This window comes from Patella vulgata, chromosome 1 (genome assembly GCF_932274485.2).
Source record: "Patella vulgata chromosome 1, xgPatVulg1.2, whole genome shotgun sequence".
NCBI lineage: Eukaryota > Metazoa > Mollusca > Gastropoda > Patellidae > Patella > Patella vulgata.
In genome coordinates this window covers 27,258,651-27,282,603 of record NC_065879.2, presented here as the reverse complement: position 1 = coordinate 27,282,603, position 23,953 = coordinate 27,258,651, and the positions used below count along the sequence as shown (strand labels likewise).

At 35.4% G+C, this 23,953-nt stretch overlaps 1 protein-coding gene across 1 annotated transcript in view; it reads left to right on the top strand.

The window, feature by feature from the left end:
* LOC126826624 (aristaless-related homeobox protein) overlaps nucleotides 1-18,861 on the top strand; it is a 29,810-nt gene extending 10,949 nt beyond the window's left edge. Inside the window, exons 2-4 of the mRNA XM_050555592.2 lie at nucleotides 6,350-6,962; nucleotides 10,058-10,103; nucleotides 16,009-18,861. Of these exons, the coding sequence (XP_050411549.1) occupies nucleotides 6,350-6,962; nucleotides 10,058-10,103; nucleotides 16,009-16,539 (1,190 nt within the window). The 3' untranslated portion in view covers nucleotides 16,540-18,861. The remainder of the gene's footprint in view (nucleotides 1-6,349; nucleotides 6,963-10,057; nucleotides 10,104-16,008) is intronic.
* The last annotated feature ends 5,092 nt before the right edge of the window (nucleotides 18,862-23,953 follow it).

Here is a 23,953-nt window from a genome sequence, read left to right as displayed (position 1 = left end):
TGTTTTCTAAATTTAATTTGTCTCTCAGCAAGAGCATTCATGGTGTCACGTTTGCACGCGCAGGGATCAATGGGCGCGCGAATGACATCATCAACTTGTGTGTTCTTCTGCCTCTCTCATTTAAAATGACGTTTACCTAATTTGTCAAACTGTAAGGAGATAGAATCGCTAACTGATGAAAACTCTCTCAATTAGCTCAGCAATATGTTCATAATTTAAGAGAAAGTCGTCCAATTAAGGAAGCAAACAGTAGTGGTCTTTGTCGACCTCTGGCGGTATTTTCTGAAGTTAGAAGTAGATATAAAGTTGATTTGGAGACAAATTGTTAACCAACTTTTCTCATTCCGATGTTGTAGACATCTCTTGGGGTCACCAAGGACAGTCAATCTAATCTAGACATTTAATCACTTTTTTAACAATCTCAGAAATACTCGAGATACTTGAAGTGGAGTTTAGGTCGCGTCTTGTTCATTTACATGTTGGATTTAGTAAATCCTATCTTCACCTTCAAGTTTTTATAACATTTGCTTTAATTCCTCAAAGGCGACAAATGTGAAGGTTATATTCAGATACTGTATATGACAAATTCACTCAGTGCATCGTCCCCTTAATGGGATTTTCCAGACCTTGCTCATTCTTTCAAGGGTGGTGATTCTTGTAGCGAAATTTACACTATCCACACTAAGAAGATTATTTGACAAATATTTTAAAAATAATATGCATTTAAAGTGCGCATTAACTGAAACATAAATGTTCTGTTGATCAGTAACGTTATTCAGCTTTGTGCACTATTTAACAATAAGATACATGCGAGAGGGAGAGAGAGAGAGAGAGAGAGAGAGAGAGAGAGAAATGGGGTTTAAAGTTCACTCGACACAAACTAGGCCATTTCGGGACCAACATAATATGGTTCAATTTTAATTCCATAATTTGCTTGCGCGTAGGGGTCTTTAGCAGTGGGGGAAAACCGGAGGACCCGGAGAAAACCCACGAGGTTGGACAGGCGACCCTACTCCTTGTCACGTACAACCGGGGATTCGAAACCATGCCAGTTGACTCAATGACATAGTGACACATTAGACGGATGTGCTGTGGGGGGTCATCTTGGGGAGAACATTTAGCATTGATAGGAAAAGGTTTTACGTTATTAATCAATTCAAACTATATTGAGATATGCATGTTATACAACTTCTTAACCTAGAATTCCTTCTCAGACAGTTCTTCACAAAACATTGTACTTTTTCAACACCTTCTTCAATTACTCATTATGATTCAGAGCATTTTGGACACATGGTTCTTTAGATTTTATAAGATGTCTCATTTTGAAGGTATACTGTTTCTACAAGATGATCGTTTAAAATAAAAGGGTGGGTGCTAACTCGAGGTCCATCCGGTACAAAAACTTGTAAGCCATTTAAAATTCTACAAATGACAATCTACCTTTCTGTTAATCAGTACGGAGTTTTCACTTGGTCATCAAGTCGCTTTGTACACATAAAACGTCTTTATTATTCATGCCTGGATGACAAGGGTCATCCTGTATTCACAGAACATTCACGTCGCACTCAATTCCCGCTACAACTCCTCCTCGTGCCGGCCTCGCGATCGCCCTCAACAAACATGTTGTTATGGAACCGCGTGCAGATACCCGTTTCTATCGTGTACTTTAATTAATACCTACAAATAAAACTCAATTAGATAAATTTGTGGCTAATTGATGGCTAATCGTGTTTCGTTTTCCTACAGATTAGTAAGTGTGAGTGAAGACGAGCGGTGCGGGTTGCCAGTAGTCTCGGTAAGATGGTGTAGGCTTTACACAGTGTTAGTAATGTACACGACCAATTACATTATTTAATAGATTGTATAAACTGTATGTCAGCTCAATCAACAGGGTCAGGTGAAAAGCACACCTGCCATCTCCTCACATCTCTTTCTAAAATACACATCCCTCCATCAGATGGCACCAGCGTCTCGCGCGCATACAGCACGCGCTGCTATTCCTAACTCTCCCTGGTACAAAGATGTTGTCACGCGGTCATCTCGGTACGAGATTAAATAGTTAAATGTGCTTAGGTTACGTGTTGGGTAAGATCCCCACGTGAAGGGACTAATTTTGTTAGCGGACACTTACATGTCAAGACAACCAAACATAGTGTGAAGTGTGCATCGAATGTATTTCTTTCTATTTTTTCTGATCTACATGCACAATTTGTTCTAGGCGTCCAACTGATGGTAAATAAGCCACACTGGTGATACACTGAATTAATTTGAATCAGTTGGAGTTTAGTTGATAAATTAACGAGAAATCGGTATAAGTTGTGTATTGGTTACATAACATTAAACAAATAATGGGTTGGTCCTTGAAATAACCAGGTGTCTATTGCCAGGATCCCCAAATTTATTTTTGAAGGTTTTATATAAAACAAGCAAAGCATGGGTAAGATGTTTGGGGATGTTCAACGCCTATATGCGACGGGCTAAGCTGTTTCCCTTTTTTCCATTCTATTGTTCCGAATTTTCCAACAAGAAGCCGAATGAATCCAAAGCTAAAATGGAACTGTGTTCAATGTTTTTACACCATATACCTTTTGGTATTGATAGCAGAATAGCAACTTTGGTATATAATCTACAAATTCATGAGTCCCAACCATTGCCCTTTAAAACGGTTTTTAACATACTTTATCCCCTTGTGGGAAAAACGCGTTCATGGGATATGAATACTTCGTGGAATATAACTCTGTTTGGAATCGATAATGTTTGATAAATTGAAGCTTGCAACGGGACTTATGTCTGTGTAAATGAAGAAAACTAATCTTTAGTTTTGCTGTAATCTCATCTTCAATTAATAGATCCTCATTTAAGTAGTGGAGACAGAATTAAGTTTAATCGAATTTCTTTCACAACGTTATCAATTAATCCGTTTTGCAATACTTGTGTTTAGAAATGACACACTGCTTTACGTTAAATGATCTCTCGTCTATTATCGTCCGGAAAAAGCTGTTGGACTCATTTTAAATTACGAAATTTAATCTTTACGAGGTTCGTAATTTAGATTGGCAAACAGACTGAAGATGAACTTTTCCTGAAAATTTTCTTTCAGAATATCTGCTAAAAAATAAAACACATTATAGACAGACCTTATAAGCCGTTTAAAAGCAAATATGTTATAATATGGGTTAATATGGTTTCAAATAAATTATGAAAACAAGCACTATTGTGTATATTACCCGAAAGAAGAGATCGACTTGTATTTTAGTGTTCCGAATGGTTCCTTGATATTAAACAACGCTGCCTGTTATTCGTTCCATTTTGTTGTTGTGGCTGTTGTTTTAATTTTATATTAAGTTGACAAAGCCGTTCGAACCAGAACATTTAGCATTCAATATACATGTACAGTTTATATGACCGATACTTTGTTCGCCATATAGAGGGATGTCACTATCATAATTCTCTGTAATGATATGACATACTTTATTTTGATGCGGCTACCCCAATTTTATTGCATTATTCCATGATAGTTTCAACCAATTTAAATATTTTGGAACTTAGCCAACCAGCGCCCAATTACAATTCAGAATAGAAAATAAAATTAGCAATAAGCTGTCCTTGAAACAAAATCCAAGCCAGGTGTCCTTATTATGATCATTTCAATCGAAATTTCCAATTGTCATAGCCCAACTTCTTTTTTCATCCTTGTGATCCCCAATTATGCAAATATATATTAAATTCTTAACATTATCTACTTTCAACAAAGTTCGGTTAGGAAGTAAGTATTCAAATTTCAAATAACTGATCTGAGTAAATTTGGTAGCATACCGCGTTTAATGTTTACTGTGTTTTCAATTTAAGTGAACCACCAATGATTTGGAACCCTGCCTAATCGCCTACTTCAATTCCTCACGGGTTTATAGAACTATTTATTAAGTTGGAAATCTTATTGATTCCACGTTTCCCGGGCTATTTGTCTACGATGGTTAATACTTAAATTTACAATTAGAAGGGCAAATTATGACAGCCCGTGTAAACAGCTCATGGACGTCACATCCACATACGGTTACCTTCAATTACTTTAATCGTTAACCATTTTATAAAACGGAACGAAACTAAATAAATTTGATCCTACCGTGGCCATTTAGAAAGTTGACAGAATGATAAAAACGCCTCGATCTGATTAAACAATTCTCCAATAGAATCAGTCGATACAAACAGCCCCGGACATTGATTCGCTCGTGCGCACGCGACAGATACAAAGCGATCGCCTCGCGGCGGATGACGCGATTAAATGGTCCTTTTTGGATTTGATTGTAGTTAAAATGTTCTAAAAACATTGGAATCAATTCCTTAATGTAGAAAAACCATCAGGCATTGTTAGACTATTATCATCTATCGTGTAACGACATACAATCTTTATTGACAAGATTCAAGTGTAGGGGTTCGTATTCAAGTATTTAGTTCTCAACTAAACGTAATTAAAACTTAATTTGCGGGGAGGCCATATTGGCCCAGGAATATGTTGAATGATAAGAGCGTTGGTCAATAGATAAAAAATAGATGGGGTTCTTCAGATCAGCTTGCTTCTATTCAACCGTATTTCGCGCAATTTGAGAGGCGGTAAAAGAGTTAATAGACGATAAAGGAGTTAAAATAAAACAAAGATTAAAGTGCGTTCACAGTGGGTGAGTTATGTCGTCAGAACTAAAGAATTATTATACTCAAGATGAAGCCATGGAATTATTTTCCCACGACTTCTCAAGAAAACATGCGCATTTGCACGTACGAGACCGGAATAAGGGCGGATATTGGGAAAGCTCTGGATGTTTACTGAAAATATGATATCGGCATTATTAAATATTAATTTGTCTTTGGTTAAAAGATTTGATTTTGTCGTGGGTATTGGAAAACGTTTGATAATATCTGTCAAGTAGTTAGGGTTGATGGGTTGTGCGGAAGTGTAAGGAACATGTAAGTGATGGTTTTATTGTCGGGATTAAAACCTACTTCACTTTTTCTTGTTGATTCTGGTAAATTTAATTCTGGTTACTTAGTACGTTATCGGTTTTCAATATCGCTTACATGGTTGTGATAGCATGTAAATTAATTTGCGAAAAAAAGTCATGTTGAAGTTCTTTATAGAATTGTTCAATGAATAGACTGCTGATTATAAGAATGATTTTTTTAACGCTTTAATTTTACGGCTCATCTATAAGATATCTGGGATGGGTCTATGACAATGGTAGGCCCTATTAAAGAAATTTTACGGCATTTAAAAATAAATATTGCCAAAACAATTTTATTACACTATAAAAAGAATCACAAAATTGAATTTATTCCTCCAAGTTTTCCCCCCGAAATCCTAGTAACAGATGACCCGACCTGTCTTGTCGGGGCTGCAGGGTTTCGGCTTTCTCTTCATAAAATCCAAACTTACATGCAGTATCCATTAATGCATAAAACGTCCGTAGTTTAATGAAGTGACTTGTACGAATCCAGTCCTGTCCCTCCTATAGAAGATGTCGGGTGTCTAGGACAAGTTAATTCATATTCAACAAGGTTATGTTTTAGGACCCTGTCTGTTAATGTTGATAATCTTGTTATTGTCTTTGTTAGTAGTTGGAGTCTTGGGTTCATAGTTTTGGTTTTATGCTAATAGAATTTACTATAAATATTTTTGGTTTGGATTTTATATTGCATCGGAATACTAGTCAATGAGACAATTTGTTTCTACGGGGAGTATTTGAGAACCGTTATCGAGAATTCATCTTCACGTTTCTTATAGGAGTCCTTTAGGTCTATATACAAACATGATTGATTACCCTTATTGGTTTTTTGGTTCATTAAACGAATAAAAGCTAATTGATATTCCATTGATAATCGATTAAGAGGATGTTAATCGATCAAGATGATTATGAAAGAGTAAATATTGCTCTAATTGATGCCGATCTACATAAAGCCAATCGATAAAGGAACGTTTTATCATATTATGTTTGGTTGATCGTAGATCGTGAGAAATTAGAAATCCATTATAGGGGTATTCAAGAAATTAAAATGCATTCGTTACCTAAGAGCTGATTATTATTTTATTGCATAATGTTTTTATTCAGTTTTTTTTATTGTTTAGAAACAATAGTACTGCATATAAAATATAAAAAAATACATTGTTTAACACGAATACGTTGTCTTAATTAACCTGGGATATTAGGTCATTGTGATGCTGGTTGTTTGCAGTGTAAGGCTCCTCCAATTTTTATTTTCTTCTTGTATTTCTCCTTTTAGTTTTCTCTAACCCATCTTTAACTCTTACACCAAATATTCCAACACTATAATTCACTTTTTATTTTATCATTTTCAGAAAAAAGCCAAAACTCAGCTGTAGAGAGACTTGGTTCCGGTCCTGAAATATCAGAAACCAACCGATCGCCATCTGAAAGTCCACTTCCAGTGGTTGCTTCATCTCCATGGGCAAGCGATGCGATGATGCAATCACGATGCCGAGACATAAGTTGGTTTCTTTCTCGACCCAGAATAAATCTAGAACACAAATTACAAGAAAATGCAAATAAATTAGAAAACTCTTTAGAAACCACTAGTCAGAATTGTGATGAAAACGCTGACCATTCTGATCAAGATTTTAATGAAAATGGGGAGCAAGTGGGTGAAACATCAGAGCAAAACCAGCGTCATATCTTATCTCAAGAATCAATGGATGACACATGCAGTGAAAGTGTCCATGACGCTTGCTCAGAATCCGGACAAGACTGTGAAGACCAACATGTCGATTACACTGGACATCCTACAGAAGAGAAAACAGGGAGTGAAACTGGCGATTTTCTTGATGGCGATAGAGAAATGGAAGATTATGGGAAGAGAAAACAGCGACGTTACCGAACTACTTTTACCAGTTATCAACTAGAAGAATTAGAACGAGCTTTTCAAAAAACCCATTATCCAGACGTTTTTACGAGGTAAGTTTAATAGACATTGGTCACAAAAATATATTTCCGATTTTCCTACTTTTAATTTCTTAACAACTTTTGTACCGTATTGAAATTTTATTTGGGTTTTACTTCCACAAGCATTGTAGCTATGTTGTGCAGATTGCCTTTGCTCCCGAGATTATTCTGTGACAGATCTTGCCTTCAGTCGTTCTGATTGCCCTTAGACAGCAGTGTGCCACGTGTATGTTATCGTCTACCATGTAGCTTTAGATTATGAGATCCAAGTCTCTGGCTGCTTAAGACCACCGCTTTTCCGTGGCTTGTATGAGTATGGCTACGAATAGTTAATGTCCTTAGATCTTATGACACATTCGATCTATAAAATGATCGCTTTTTAGATGCTGAAATTTCAGAATCAAATTTAATCATTATTTACATTCAGTCTACATTTTATACATAGACATTGGATGTTTTAAGACCAGCTTTGCTTTAGCAACGGAATAACTTACATTAGCTTAATGGATTAACCGGATGTTTCAGAACATTTAACATGGGCAACAGTTTTATCGGAAAACATTAGGGAAGGCAAAAAGTTCAAATATTTAGGTAATGGGGTTAATATCAACGAAACGAAACAAAACTTTCTTGAAGTGAAGTTGATTTAGTAAATGCAAAGTTTTATCGGAAAATAAAGCAAGGTGTAAAAAAGGTGTATTTTTTGTTTGAAAGGAAAGTGGCTGTGGGGGATTTATTTATCCATCTTAATTAGATCAGTTGTTATAACGACAGGGTAATTTCTGGCCAGGTTAAGTAATCGAGGCTAATTGAAGAAGGCGAGGAGTGGGACGGCGGCGTTTAAATATCTGATTCGTTTAACCCGAAACGAATACAAACTCAAACGCCGGTTCGACGGTAACAACAAACAATAGAAGGGGAAAATATCGATACGTTTACTTAAATGATCGATAACGCGGGAAAGAGTGGCATGATAGTTGGCGGAATCTACCTTGCCGTTGTTTGTGTTGAAAGCTAGGAAATGATTTGAGGTGGCTTGTTACATACCTTAGACACTAATAAACGACAAGAAGACAAACAGGACACCAGCCAAGTTGGGATCTATGCAAACTTTAACTCCAGTAAAAGCTAACTTGCGTGCGTGTGGAATTTGGAATGGACTGGGGAGATCAACTCATTGTTTTAAGATTAAAGGGGTTTTATTTATCTAACTTTACTCCCTTGTCAACAGTTCCCCAATAATCATAGCGAACAAATTTACTCTATCAACATAACAGTTAAATTACCGGTATTTCTACAAAATTAAATATTATTTTTGTATTTTAGATTTAGATCAACGGGGCAATGTTAAGCGCTACAACGGAAACATTCGTGTATTTTTTCCATTATTTTTCCCTCGATAAATTATAGACTATTAGGGATCTTTTTTTTTAATTTGAAAATTTGTTACATAGCTTTGAAACTTCGATTGAACCTGCTGTGGTATCTGTTTCTTTATTTGATGGTATGATTAAGTAAAAATACAATAGCCACACATATTTCTTTTAAAAGTTCTTTCTGAAAATCAAGTGAATCGACGAAATAAATTTATTAGTAACATCTAGCAAATAATTAAACAAATTAAATCTGATTTTCTGAGTCAGTGTATTCTGATTGATTATTCTTGATATGGAAAAGGGAGAAGGAAATGATTCAAAATCTCAACACGGTTTACAACTTCCGATAAAACACACGAAAGCCCACGGCTACAAACATTTATGAAAAATATAATAAACTCGGATCCGAATTTTCAGCTTTTTGGCTATTGGAGTGTTTATTGGGTATGTGAAGATACGGGATATAATCTATGTTACATCCTTATTGCCGGAACAACCATCCAGTAAATCTCATTACCCAACAATTCATAACAAAGCATGAACCAATTATTTATCCTTGCGCGACCACAAGTAGTTCCTGTACAGCAGACGTCTAAATGATTTGATAGAGTAATTAGCGTCAATATCGAGTTATTCAGCTTTTAATAGCAAACTGTGAGAAAATACTAAACGATTTAATACAGATATTCGGCACGCACTTGTCTACCGACCGCCATTATCTCTTTTCGGACCCAGAAGTATTCTAAGGGTGTTTTATATTGTTTTATTAAAATGGCGGGAAAATGACATCTGCTAGCTGAGGTTGAAATCCACTAAAATCCCTTGTCTGACGTTCGATCTTTTGACGCGTGATTCTAATAGCTTAATGAGCTCGATTCAATTACAACCCGGCTTGATATCAGACCAAAGGCTGCTCGTTCGGGCCGAATTTCAAAGAACTGACTGGCAAAAGCATGATTTATCAAGTTGTAATGGCTGACAATAAATTATTGATAACAATCCAATGGTGAAACCGTCGAGTACTGAGGTCGATTCTGTCAATCATTGGCTCATAAAATAGTTGAAACTAATTGTTTGTAAATAAGATATCAATTATTAAGTATTAAATACCATAATGATATATATATAACAACAGGGGTCGTGTCTTCATTAACTAGAGACAAATATATCGATGATTACAGGATTATAGGAATAGCGTGTTATCACGATTCTTTATTCATCTCTAAAATAATACGTGTTTCAATGCCGTCCACATATCTTCATGATACAATCACAACTTTTAATTTCACGTGTTTGCCATTGATTGGTGTTGAGAATTTTTCAGATGTTAAAATACTTTTTAAATTAAAGAAATAAACGTGCTTTTATATGCATAGCTTTATTTTATATTATTTTTGACATAACCAGCATTTACACATAAGAACTCGTGACTGTTTATTCAAACCTTCTATTTTCGGGTTTAATTACATTTTGGCCAATAATCCCACCATTGACTTTTCCAGTAAAAGACAACGAAATAGAATAAAAATAAATATGTTATTTGCTGTTTTAATTTCATTCTTTTTTTTTACTTCTTTTCTAAATACGCTATTTGTCATTTATTTCTTTCTTATATAATCATGCTATTAAAGTGCGTCTTTTGTAGAAATAAAACAAAGCCATCAGATATGAAATGTTGCTAAGCTTTAAATGTGATATATTGGCTCATCGGTATTATTTATGTATTTTTAGGGAAGAATTAGCCATGAGAATAGATTTAACAGAAGCAAGAGTTCAGGTTGGTATCTTATAATATTTATTTCTTTTATTTGTTTTACAGTTTTATATTAGTAATGACAACAAAAAAAAAAAAAATAAATAAAAAATAAAAATTCATTGCGTTTTAAATATTTAAAGTTTTGTTAGGATTTATATATTATTTTGATATCGAAATTTGTTTGACCTGTTGATCTTCAATTGATTTATTTTTCTTCGAAAGTGATACTGATAGTTAAACATAAAGTCTCTTAAAATGTTTAACAAAAGGGCAGCAGAGTCTTTTTTCTACAAAAAATGTGTACATGTACATGGATTATGGAGGTCACATTCGTTTTAATAATGTCATGAAAGTTTGTTTTGCCATGCATGCATATGGTCGATCGGTGCTGTTCTACACTCTTTAAACTTGAGAGAATGATTTTGGCCGTATGTACCGTGTAATTGTATTAACGTGTGTATATATATTTTGTTAATCGTGTAGTTTACGTTGTTCACCTGTGGATTGCACCTGATAACAGGTGAGGGTGGGCCGAACACTAATTGGACAGATAACTCACTAAATCCCCGTCAATTATGTCCCCACGTTCTGGACATTCCTGTCAATAGACCACATCTATCCAGACATACAAATCCTACAGACACTCATTGAAATAAGGCACCTGTTCGCTCGCGACTTGGCGGCAAAGATCAAAGGGAGAGTAAGCAGGTAGAAGCGAAAAACAGCCACGTGTATTCATGTTGACTGTGGATTTAGTGAGGTTACACCTTTAACATAAGTATAGATACATATTAGAAATAACTACACACAGTTCACAGTACGACAAATTCAATTTAAACAAATTTTAACAGGTGAACAGGTAAAGTGACGAATACTGACATTATAACGTAACATTTTGATAGAAATATAAGCTGTACATGCAGCTGGAAGACTAGTCCGTCAATATATAAAATGGAAATGCTAAACAGGATTGATGTTTTTACGTCTTCATTTAGTTAGTGAGTCTTAACAAATAACTAGAATAACTTATCTAAATTCAATAAAACATTACAATTTGCTGAATATAGATAATACAGAAAGAAATCATTTTACGTCACAGATTTATTTTTTTTAAAAGAATAGATACATTCGTCTATCACGAATTTCATTTCTGTGACCTGGCCTAAAATAGATATATCTTAAATTTAAAAATCTTATTTTTCAGTTAAAAATACGTATATTATTTTATTATAATAAAATATCGCCATTTTTATGATTGTTGCATTTGGAAACTTTATATTAGCTGGAATAAAGAGGATGCTATTTTTTAGCAGATTACCTCTAGACACAAAGGGTGACCTTACGCCGAAAACTATATAGTTAACCTTGGATTAAAAAAAAAAATCAAGACCTAAACACGTTAAAAGAAAATAAAGAAACAGAGATTTGACTCTTGCAAGTGATTTTTAAAACCTTTGTGTTGAGCTTGCGAGGTCTCGATTTACAATAGAGAACGTAGAAGTAGAACCAGTTCGTGTTTTCCGTCGACTCTGTTATAAGTTATGTTTTTCAGTCAGTGGGTTTATTATCACGTAAAGTTGTTTGCTTTTAAACTGTATTTTTATTTCGGATATCGGAATGGGGTTCGGGAACAGACTTAACCTATGTAAAAAAAACTCTCCCTAATATAATTGACATTAGAATTTGATTTTTACCTATTTCAATTAGATATACATGCAATCTGATTAAAATACAGATCTATATTTCGTTTCGTTTTTTCATACTTTCGATGGCCTACACTGCATGAAGAACTGACAAGTTGTGTTCGAAGGTCGTGTCACGGGTCGTACGAGCGGCTTTTAACCCTATGACGTCAGACATTGATTAATGTCGCCGTAACAGACCGTCGCCGTAACAGACCGTTTCATTGGCTTATCCCCCACTTCAACCAAAACGCCGGTAATCTAACAACTCTTCTAGATCCCAGTGTACTAAAGACGGAATTTTGAACTCTAAAAAAAAAAAACGAAACGAAATAGGAGCTGTGTTTTAATCAGATTGATATACATGTAGACATTTCACAGAGTACAAATTATTTTTACTCCGGGGACATTTTATACATTTTATGAGCAATAAAGACAAACTAGAAGTTTTCATTTATATAATATTAGACTATTAGTATTACCCAGTATTACACAGGCATTAGGGAACCACGGTGGCTAGGTGGGTAAGGCGCTGGCTCGCTAGCCTGGAGGTCGGGTGTTCGATCCCTGCATTGGCCGAGAAAGTGCATCCCGATTTTCCGACGTGGTTTTCCCTTGTCAGTGATGCAGGACGGAGGGCCTGACAAAGACAGCTGTCTAGTCCTTCGGATGAGACGAAACACCGAGGTCCCGTGTAAACATTGGAATGCACGTAAAAGATCCCTTGGCAGTTGGAATTCGATATAAGAGTAGGCGATAGTGCCACTGCCCGGGCAAAATTTCCCTCATAGCACACTGTATGGCGTATGCCCGTCTTCATTAGCCCATTATAGGAGCAGAACAGTAGGACGTAAAACCCCATTTCATTTCATTTCATTTCATTTACACAGGCATTATGCAAGAGCCAAATCTGCCTATTGCAAGTCTTTCTTTCGGCCTGCAATGTTATATAAATTATTAATTAGACATTAATTAACTAACTAAGACCACAATTAACTCTCGATGCCATCGGATGACTGCAATATAAGTAGATTTAAATACGTTTTGTAGTCGATGCAGTTACCGTAAAAATGGATAATCGAGACTTTATTTATTATCAAAACAGCGGTAGTAATGACAATCGAGGCTGGGCTATAACTGTATCGCCGATATCTAGACTCAGAGTGGAGTAATTTGACTGAAAATTTCAGCATATTCTCTTTTCATTATCTATTTTTTTTTTTTTTTTTTTTTAAACTATTATAGCGAGAACTGCCAGCTCTTTATCTAATATTCCCCAATGTCGCTTTAAGTGGTACAGCTTCTATTCAATTTATTCTCAGTATAAAGACTATAATAAATGAATTTTTAACCCGTACTAGCACCACAGGGGTCTAATGGCCACTCGCGTTCTCGTCTCTCTACTCTTCTCTGTTTGCGAACAGTTCGTTTGTGACTAGATTCATCCGTTCATGTCCGCAACTTGACGAAGCTCGCTGGAAACCATGGGGTTGCTGTAGACGGAGTTGGAACTTGTTCGTAAAATTATGAAAACAGAAATAGTTTCAATGCCTATAATTGACTATTTGTAGTATTCAATAACATCACTATGTGTCATGTTTGTGCACCCTATAAATGCCCGACCCCTTATAATGTTTTTTTTTTAATAAAAAAAATAGACTCTTCAACCATTAAAGCGACAGATAAAAGCCAGTAATAACCATAAATAACTTTTAAACGTATAATTTGAAAGCTGGAACAGAACTACATAATGGTAGTCGTGTTTGGAGCGAAGTCGTGGACCATTATAGCCCCGAGTCTCTTTTATTTAAATTTATTCAAAGATATTTGAATTATATGGAGTGTGTATTATGGAGCGTGTTTGTGTCCAGTCAGAATCAATGTCATTAAAAATAAACAATTACCATTCTACATGACAATTAGTCTAACCTGCAACCTTAGTTCAATAGAAAATGATGTAGTTGTTTGTTCGTTTGTTTGATCGTTCACCTGTCGCGTTTAGTCAGAGTACCTGTTGGGGATTTTCTCACAATAATCCAGGATTATCTCACGAAAACTTCACCAGACATCAAACTGTTAAAGCGACTTGAGTTGAGACAGTAACCGATGACGGTCAACATACATTCATGGACACTGGTCAAATATCAACACATCAACCAATGGCCTCTTGACTTTCATTTTGACATGTTCAACTTTGTTTAGATGTAAACAAAAGTTAGCTTTTTGAAGTTTTTTGATATAGACGCGATTGATTGTATTTGTTTCTTTAAAGATAAACACGGCAGTGTGGCAAGGTTTTAGGTCCAGACAGTCTATTTACAGATTGTCCCGAAAAGCACCCATACAAATGATACCGAAACTAGATTAATTTTAAACCGCGGCATACGTTTGATTTACATTTGAGGAAGAAAAGGTTGTAAGACAATAAAGCACAGCTAATTGTTATTGATGGAGCCTGCAGCAGAGAAATAATGAACAATATAACATTAAACTAGTGCAATATTTAAAATCAAATAGTGCCCAGTGTACTATGTCTTTCATGGAAATATGATTATGTAGACACCCATTTACGCTCACTATACCTCCACGAGCAAGTCCTTGAGAATTCCATTCAACCATGCAATATGACATGATATCAAATAGCACCACTTTAGACTCTGTCAAAATTTTCCATTTATCAATTCACTGAAAATATATCGGGGGGATATGACTTCTTTTTATTGGGGTGTATTTGTCGTCTGCTGGTGTTAGTGCTGTCTCGTGACATTTAAGTAGAAAGTATTTACTTGGTCTAATATTTTTCATTTGATCACGATTTATTAATTATTTGTCTGTTTTGACACCATTATATATTCCCTTTAAACGTCAATATGGCTATTGTGAGGTAAATTGAAATAAATTATGGGGGCTTGCCGAAAGAAAATGGAGAGCCTGCCAAAGCTTGTTGAAGGACAATGGCTAATTGATCGAGCACAAAAGAGCTAATATTTTCCCGACTTTTTAACTGTTGCCTGCCGTGTTTGTGCTGTTTAAGTTAGTTTTACCTTTAGTGTTATCCCATATAATTAACCAGGCCAATTAACGCCATGACCTTACTAAATTCCGGACTATTTACCGGTGCGGAATCTATTCTCTTCTGATTACTCGGTACATAGTCTCGCCCCGAACCTAAGATATTAATACCTTACTTACATGTATAGACGACCGCCTATGTCCCCAAAAATGCCTCTACTTGGTGAGAAATTTAAAGAAATTAATATGTTCCAAGTTTTTCAAAGAACCCTTAAAGGACCACCGTCTTTGCTAGTTCGGTTCGTGCAGAAAAGTACAACGTTAAACTCGATTTGATTCATCCATTCTTGAAGGACCACATTCAGCTCATTTCACTCACAAAAACCAGATATTCGATCATTGTCTCTAATATTATACTACACGAGATTATAAATTAAAATCAGACTTGTAGTCTCCCCCTTTTTTTTTTATCAATTCCCAGAAGTGATTCGATGGATATTTCGTCACTGAACAATATTGTGAGCTGATGATAAATAATACACTTAAAACAGATTATATCTTTCATCTATGCTTCAATAGACCAATTTTCAGGCGTTGAATGACAGAAATTGATACGTTCAAAAAATTGACTTTTACTGTGAATATCCAAACATGGATCTACGATTTTGTTGAGGCTGGTGATGAAAACCTTTCAAAATTAATTCACTCATGTGTACCTTTTTTACGCGCCGTACATGCCGTTAAATACTTTAGTTGGTGTGGCTTATTTTTTGGGATATGGACGGTAATGAATAGCAAACTTGCCTACATTGTTGTTCGCCTTGGTTCAACACTAAAATTTGTTTAAGAAATCTTCTCGACTCTCGCCTCTTTTCAAGTGTCATTTTAGATGTGTAATTAAAAAGTCAACAATTCATGTGAGGTCTTTCAGCTACGAGACGTTTTTCTCTGTATTATATACACCACAGTAGATCATTTTGTTACGGTGTAGGAACATCATTGACACCCATGTTATACAAATCGCATCTTTCTCACCATTTCTGTATACTACTTCTCATGAAAATAGTTACTTTGTAAATTTATCCGACCCTTTCATTATTCTGCTGCTGTCATTATTATTCGAAAGCGTTTGGGGTTACCACTGATATTCTGAAATACATAACCGCCTATCGGTAATAAGAAGTGGTTCAAATGCATCAAAACTTTCATAAAATCTACATTTCTATTTTCAGGTATGGTTTCAGAATCGTAGAGCAAAATGGCGAAAGAAGGAGAAAGTTGGCACGCAAGGACATCCTTACAGCCCTTACTCAGGGACACTTAATCTAGCGGCACGTGGTGTTCTGGGTGCATCTCATCAAGCGTCACAGACCTACTCTGATCTCCTTCTCAAAACCTATGAAAGTCAGTTATTGAGTAGATACAGTCTAGCATCGCCTTTATCATCATTTTCACCAGCTCTGTATGCTCCCATGTCATTGGGTTTATCAGCAGCGACATCCGGTTTGGGTATCCGTGGATTATCCCCCCTTACTATGCCCATGCCGCCTCCCGGAACTTTTCAACATCTCTTAGCCAGCATGACCTCTTCTGCTGCTAAAGCGCGGGAAAGCTACGACCTCAGCCCGCCATTACCCGGTATACCGTCACCACCTACCGGTATCGTAGAAACGGAAAGACGATCATCCAGTATTGCCAACTTACGACTTAAAGCTCGAGAACATGAAATGAGATTAGGAATGAACGGTAATATTGTTTATTAGTGTTTTAAAAGGGAATGTGTAACGGCAGCTCGAATTTGACAATAGACATTCAAATGGAATCCGTGTACAATAATATCCCAACTACAATGCAGTATCCAGAGTTCATTGTGGGAAGCTAGACTGTTCGTTGTGAAATAATTCTTTAAGAAATTGGATGTGAAAACTTTGTACGATAGGTACAATAGAAGAAGCCAGTTCCTTTATTCCTAGAGTTATTCCTAGGGGGTTATTATTGACTAACTCACTTCTCTAATCTCATGTGTGGATAAATGACTTTATTATGATCTGGTGACATTTAATTGACTCTTGTCTATAAAAAATCACATAGTTGGTGACATGAAGAGTCTAAATAAAGTAGTTATGAACTATGTATATAATAGGTATATAAGTGTGTAAAATTATGCGACGAAAAACATTTTGTTTTAAATTCAACACCTTTAATTAAATCGGCCGTTTTCCTGTATTTGTTTTACAGGAATATAGAACGGTATATAAAGTTATATATTCCTGAATTTTTTAAATAATCATGTTCAGCAGTTGTACACGTGTGATAGAATTGGGTTAAACAGATTCCAAATATAATTTTAAAGTAAAGATCTTTGCTATGACCGACCCGTAACATCTGCACGCAAGTTCCCTTAGTGACGCAAATACATGAGATCAGTTATTGTTACTGAATCCAGTAGAGAGAGGTAATAGGTACGCAGTTATGACAAGATCAGAAAAATAACTAGAATACATAGTGAAAGAGAGAGAGAGAGAGAGAGAGAGAGAGAGAGAGAGAGAAATGGGGTTTAACATCCACTCGACACAAATTAGATAATTTCGGGACTAACATAATTATGGTTCAATTGTATTTCAATAATTCACGAGGTTGGGCATGCAACCCTACTCCTTGTCACGTACAAGCGGGGAATCGAAACCACGCCACTTGACTCACTGATGTCACTGCACGCGTTAACCATTCGAGGCCACCCAACCCCCTAGAATACATAGGGAGAAAACATTCAGCACATCAGCTAATTTTGATGAAATTTGTGCTGCAATCAATGAAAACGATAGTTCATGCTGTTAGACCACGACAATTTGATTTTCTGTTCTTCAGAAAACATGTAAGTAAAATAAGTCTGATTTCTTCGGGAAAAAGACTTATTTAAAATCAAAAAAAAAAAAAGTTTGTGTTGTTTAAAAGCTTTTAGTTCCAAATTTGTAAGTTTTTAAATTTTAAACAAAACAAATTTCACACGTGATTCAAGTGGCTATTTCTTTATTTATCAGGACAACGAAGAACAGAAAATGGTTCCAAATTTCAAATTTTTAGGCTTTGAAATTAAAAATAACCCCATATTTTACATGATTCAAGTGGCTATCATTATTAAGACACCGAAGAACAGAAAATCAAATTTGTGTGGCCTTATCATGAACTAATGTATTATATTAACAAAAGACCTTGTCCCCACCACGTTGATTAAAAATCCAATTCGTGTGAATTCATATTAATGTAACGCCTTTATCTCCGGATAGAAATATCATCAGTAATTTATATCACATTCATGGCAGTACAAATTTCACCAAATGAGTTGAGATTACTGAACACGTATTAGGACTAAAATGGTCTTCTATCCAGTCACATTCGCCTGACATTGAGGTCACATTGTCTATTTTCTATAAGAGGGCTGAAAGTCAACTGTGTACCTGTTACATCACTCTACTGCAATCAGTGACAATAACCGTTTCTGTTCTCCTGTGTCCAGGCGATAGCGATCAGGCATAGTAAAGATATGTACTTTAAATTAGATCTAGAATCTATATAACCTGTTCTATCACAGACGTAAATTTGTTGGATATCAACATTGTTCTTTAAGGGTAAAAGTGCTAGCTGTTATTGTTACCCAGTATAGACGTTCTAGTATTGGAACATTAGTCTTATCCTTGTATTGAATTAGCCCTGCCCTAGTACTGAATTTAACATACCCCATCCCTCCCCAGACAACGTTCCAACCCCTTGCATGCCTATTTCAGACAAGACAATCGTATTAACCTTGGGAGTTAAATTTTATGAATTTGTTTAGTAAGAAATCGACAACCTTCGTTCGTTTATGAACAGTTGTAAACTATATAATTTTTCATAAACTAAAGTGGATATGTTTCTATGTATTTGTTTGAATTTCAGTAATGTACGGAAGTGCTATATGATCGATGAACCGTCGTTAATTGATGACGAAGTGTAATTTATTTTAAAATATTGAATTGTACAGATATATATCTACATGTGTGTGATTTTGATTTTTTATTATTATTTCTATGTTTTTGTGCCAAGAATAAAACATCTAAAAGTTTTTGAGTTTTCATTTTTCTTTTTGCTATTTTGTTGCTGGGCGAAATTAATTTGGTAAATATAACAAATACCGTTTTGTTTACTGACATTTGTACTGCCCAGAAATCCATTTTTCGGCTCCCATTACAAAATTGAGAATCTTTATATTTCTCCTCACCAAAACAAACTTCTATTAAATACCAAATCCGCTTGTCTGATGTCAACCACAAGATGTTATGTAGGGATTAGATCTTCTATTGCCAAACCAAAACTTCCTTTGTAAGCTCTTTCTTATGCCCGTTAACAAAATTCAATTAAATTTTAAACATTACTCTGAATAGGGAGATTAAAGGGCGATTTGCAATAGTTTTAAGATTCCATCTTTTAATCTGCCTTGTAAATGTGAGCGTATTAAGAAACGACTATTACAAAAACCAAATCAGATTGGATTTTTCTTAATCAAGATTATGAATATTTTAATATGGTGATGTTGAAGTCGAGATAACGTGATCACAGCCAGAACTTACTTTTAACAGTGTATAGTTTGACTTGAAGAACTCCAAGAATTACGAATGAAAATGCAGTCAGACACGGTTTATAGCAGAAAGTACTGAGTGAAGTCATCTCGTGCAAGAAAGGAAGACAATAAATTCCATCTAATAAAGTTAATCACTGCTTTACTTGTTATTTAATATTTGAGAAAAAGAGAGAGTGAAAGAACTTTTTTTTATTTTAAGCAAACTATTTTGTCGAAATCTCATTTAATTAAAAAGACTTAGCTGCAAGTAAAGATCACCCCAGGCATAATTCATTTCTATAAAGCGATAATTGCATATTTTCTAAGAAAGAGAGAATGAAAACACTTTTGTGTTTTGGATTTTAAGTAAACTATTTTGTCGAAGTCTCATTTTAAAAAAAAAGGTCTTAGCTATAAGTAAAGATCACCCCGAGCATAATTCATTTCTGTAAAGCGATAATTGCATATTTTCTAAGAAAGTCAAAACATAATTATTTCTATATCTTTTACTTAATAGGTTGTCAAATAACTACTATACAATCATAGGAATCTTTTTAAAAACTTAAAATAACATTGACATAAAAATTTGAAATAATTTCTACTCGCCGACGGTATTTGGAAATTGTATCATTTCTTTTCACTGGTAAACTAAGTCTACAAAATGGAAGAGGGGTTGTCTAGATTGTCAAGGTCTATGGTTAAACAGCTATGGATAATGATACCTGATTAAGCGAGACTTTTCAAACCTGCACACGTGATAATAACGCCGTAAAATCCAATGTTGGATTTAAAAATTAAAATGATATACATGTATTTACCAATTTCTCAACTGACACAAATGAATTATAGGATTTAGGATTATTCTTTAACACGGTAGGACTGTGTGTATAGATAGATGCCATGTATTTTAAGGCTTTATTTTAATATAATATTATTTTAAACATAGAACTTTAAAACATGCAATTATCGCTTAAGCCAACGTGCCATTCTAATTTAATGTTTTCTCTAATATTTGTACTATTTCTACGAGGAACAGTTCTATTGTTCCGATATAACCTTTCTTAATGGACTACGGATATGGCTCTTCAGATATTTTTTTCTTAAAGCGAAGTAAAATATTGCCACAGGATAAAGACTGTTTAATAGAATATTTTCATTGTCTGCACAGAGAGGAATCACTAGTTTAATTAAATCTTTGTAATTAGTAATTAATTGCTTAATTGAAAAGCTCTGTTGCGACCTTTGTTTCTCTGAATAGTAATCTAATAAAAGAAATTCCTTAATATTGACGACCCATTGTCTTATTATCTGTCTGAAGTGGTTCACTATGGTGTGAAAGTACGAAACTATTTACCTCGTATCCTGTTTCTGGTAAAACTAGAATTCAGAATTCATTAAAAAAAAATTGAATGTTTTGTTATTTGACAGCTTGAACTTTCTTATAGAAAAAACTTAGACACTTTGCTGTGAATTAGCGTTGTTTGCTTAGACTGTGCTTACATTAGTTCGTTTTTCTATATCTTACTTAATCACATGTCGGATAGAGGGCTGTACCTTTTGTGCGGTGGTAGACTTTACAGTCCAGATTTCTGCGACATTATGGTGTTGGTTGATTTTGTATTACTAACAGAAGGTCGGACTCGTTTGCTATTGCAGGGCGTTGCTACGGACAAAAGTCTTCCAACAGCCTCGCATTCAATTATTATGGAAAATTCCACGGAAGGTCTTGTCCCCCAGCCCAGTATAGCAAGTGTGAAAAATGTAAACGCCGTCAGTTCAGGTGACAGAACAGCAAGTGAATTGTAAATAGCAGACAATCAAAAATGCTTACTGGCGTCATTTTTGGGCATGCTTAAACCAAAAATCTATTGCAAACCAAAGGGGGACTGGCAAGGAAACGTTGGAGCTTGGTCTAGAATATATAGACTGAAATTGATGAACGGTAATGACCGAGAGGGGGGGGGGGCTGATGTAGAACATAAAAAAAATATGACCATGTTTTCGGTTCAGTTGACTGGAATAGGTCACTTGAACCAAACAAACTGTAATAGTGTTGACGTTAAATATTTCAGAACGCTGGCACTATATGCTTACTTTCATATCGATTTCCAATAGAGGAACGACCTTCAAATGGTACGGAAAATTACTCACTGCTCAGATACTCTTGACGTATTGTCCAGGGAATTTCACACCTATTGCCCTTAAAACATCTCTTATATGTGCACAGATGTGTCACTACAGTACCAACATACCTTTAATATGGGCTCAGAATCCCCAAATCCTTACTGATAAGGATGTAACATCATGGATGATGTCATAAATGTGAGTTAATATGCACCAAAATAAATTTTAATTGTTTGTGGTGGTAAAAACATATTTCAGAGAACAAAGAGTTTTGCGTACAGCGGTAAATAAATTTTTTTCCACCGAGGCCTTCTCAAAATTTGAACAGGAAAGAAAGTTGACTTAAATCATGGACCAAATAAAGAAATTGATTGGAAAGGTAACATTTGGCAGGTGTTCCGTGGTGTTGTTAGCACGGAATACGCTCTCCCCACACTTCCCTCATAGAAATAAATATTATCTTAAATTATGTCCTAACTTTGATACAACAAGTTGGATAAAGACAAAGGCTTTAAGCCAGAATCAATATTCTTTCGCGAGTTACAAATTATAAGGTAGAGTTAAAATTCCAAAGTAGCTCACTACCTGGGAGGAGAGTCACAAAATATTTCAAACTAAATGCCGAACATTTAAATCGACATCTAGTGAGCAGGCCGACATACCCATTTTACTTATAACCCCCATTCTTTAAAAGCAAACATTTTTGTTTTGTTGGTAAAACGAAGCTGTGATGTGAGCCAAGATTATTTTTCCCGGTAATTATTGGTACCGTAAACGTTAGGTGCTTGTAGTACCAAAACTATGAGAGAAAACTGATCAATTAGTCTCCTGCTTTTATCATGTTGGGGGGTTGGGTGGCCGAATGGTTAGCACGTGCGTGCTGTATCATACGGCCTGTCATTGAGTCAACTGGCGTGGTTTCGAATCCCCGGTTGTACGTGACAAGGAGTAGGGTCGCCTGTCCAACCTCGTGGGTTTTCTACGGGTTCTCCGGTTTCCTCCCACTGCTAAAGACCTCTACGCGCAATCGAATTATTGAAATAAAATTAAATCGAGTGGACGTTAAACCCCATTTCTCTCTATCTCTCTCTATCATGTTGGCACACAGAGGCCCTGAACTAACGTTTTATTCAACATCTTTTTGCTAAGCGTTATGATATCCACATTTAAAAAGACGTTGGGCGAGTTCAAAAGTTGTGTTAAGAGTAACCAATTCTAATCTTATCTTTTAACTTCAAAAAGGAGGGTAATTACAGGTTTACCTTTTTTTTCAGGGAATAAGAACTGATTCCTTCCCAAACGGTAGTCATCTGGTTGTTGTCGGCTTCTTGAGAAAGCCCAAGACTCCACCAATTCAAGTATGATCGACATGAAACTTGGCATGCTTGTTCCCAGGACAATTGCACATTGATGACGGTATCCTCGATTCCTGGTCCATGTATGATGTAGTCGATCATACTTGTTTTCCAACGTGTAACTCTGAATAGGGGTATATCATGTTAAATAATCGAAAATATCCATGAACTGGATTTAGGGAAACACTAACGCAACACTAGGGTTTGTTGAACAGTTTAGGTCTTAAATTTTTATGTGAAAAAAAGCTAAAAGGGTGTTTGTTATAACTTTGGTTGCAGTCTAAACAGCGAGCTAGTGTTAAGTTGCAAGATAAAATATTACTTTACATTTTAAAAATATGTTTTACATTCTATGTAAATAGCAGAAACTAATCGACGGAGTAAACAAAGGGGTTTTCAACTTTAAAATTTAATTTAATGCTAACTTAAACATAGATTATGGGGCGCATAAGTTAATTCTACCTTAACAAAATCTAACACCCTTCGTGTCCGTGTGTCGCAAACTTTTGTCTTCTGGTCCGCCATTTAGACGTTTGTTCTGTTCACTGCTTATGGTCAATCAGGTTTCCTCAATAAGGCGTAACTGTTTCTGACAGGGTGACCTCGGACCTCCCAACAAGCATCCAGTCCACATACAAGTCAGAACCTGTTTTTGAATATTCCATAAAGTTAAACAAGGAAATATGTCCTGTGAGGGACATTTAATTTATATGTTTGTGACCAAATTTTGAATATAATTATCTCGTTAGCCTGTGTGATAATGAAGACCTTTCTAATCTGTAGGATTTGGATTTGGTTATTACGCATTTATTTGAAGACGTCTGAAAAGCAGACAATATTCAATAACAGAGGACACATCAATGCATTCTACATTGCAGTGTCTGTCCATATTAACGTTATATTTTGGAAAGATTCAAGGTTTACACAAGGTTATCATTTCTGAAAGTAGCATTCTTTTAAGGAGATCAATCTACAAGTATGGGATCTGCGGACAAAATGAAATGCAATGGAGTTTTTAAACGTCTTACTGTTTTGCCCCGACTGGGCTAATGCCAACGGGCGTACATCTTGCAGTATGCTATGAGGGAAATTTGGCCCTGA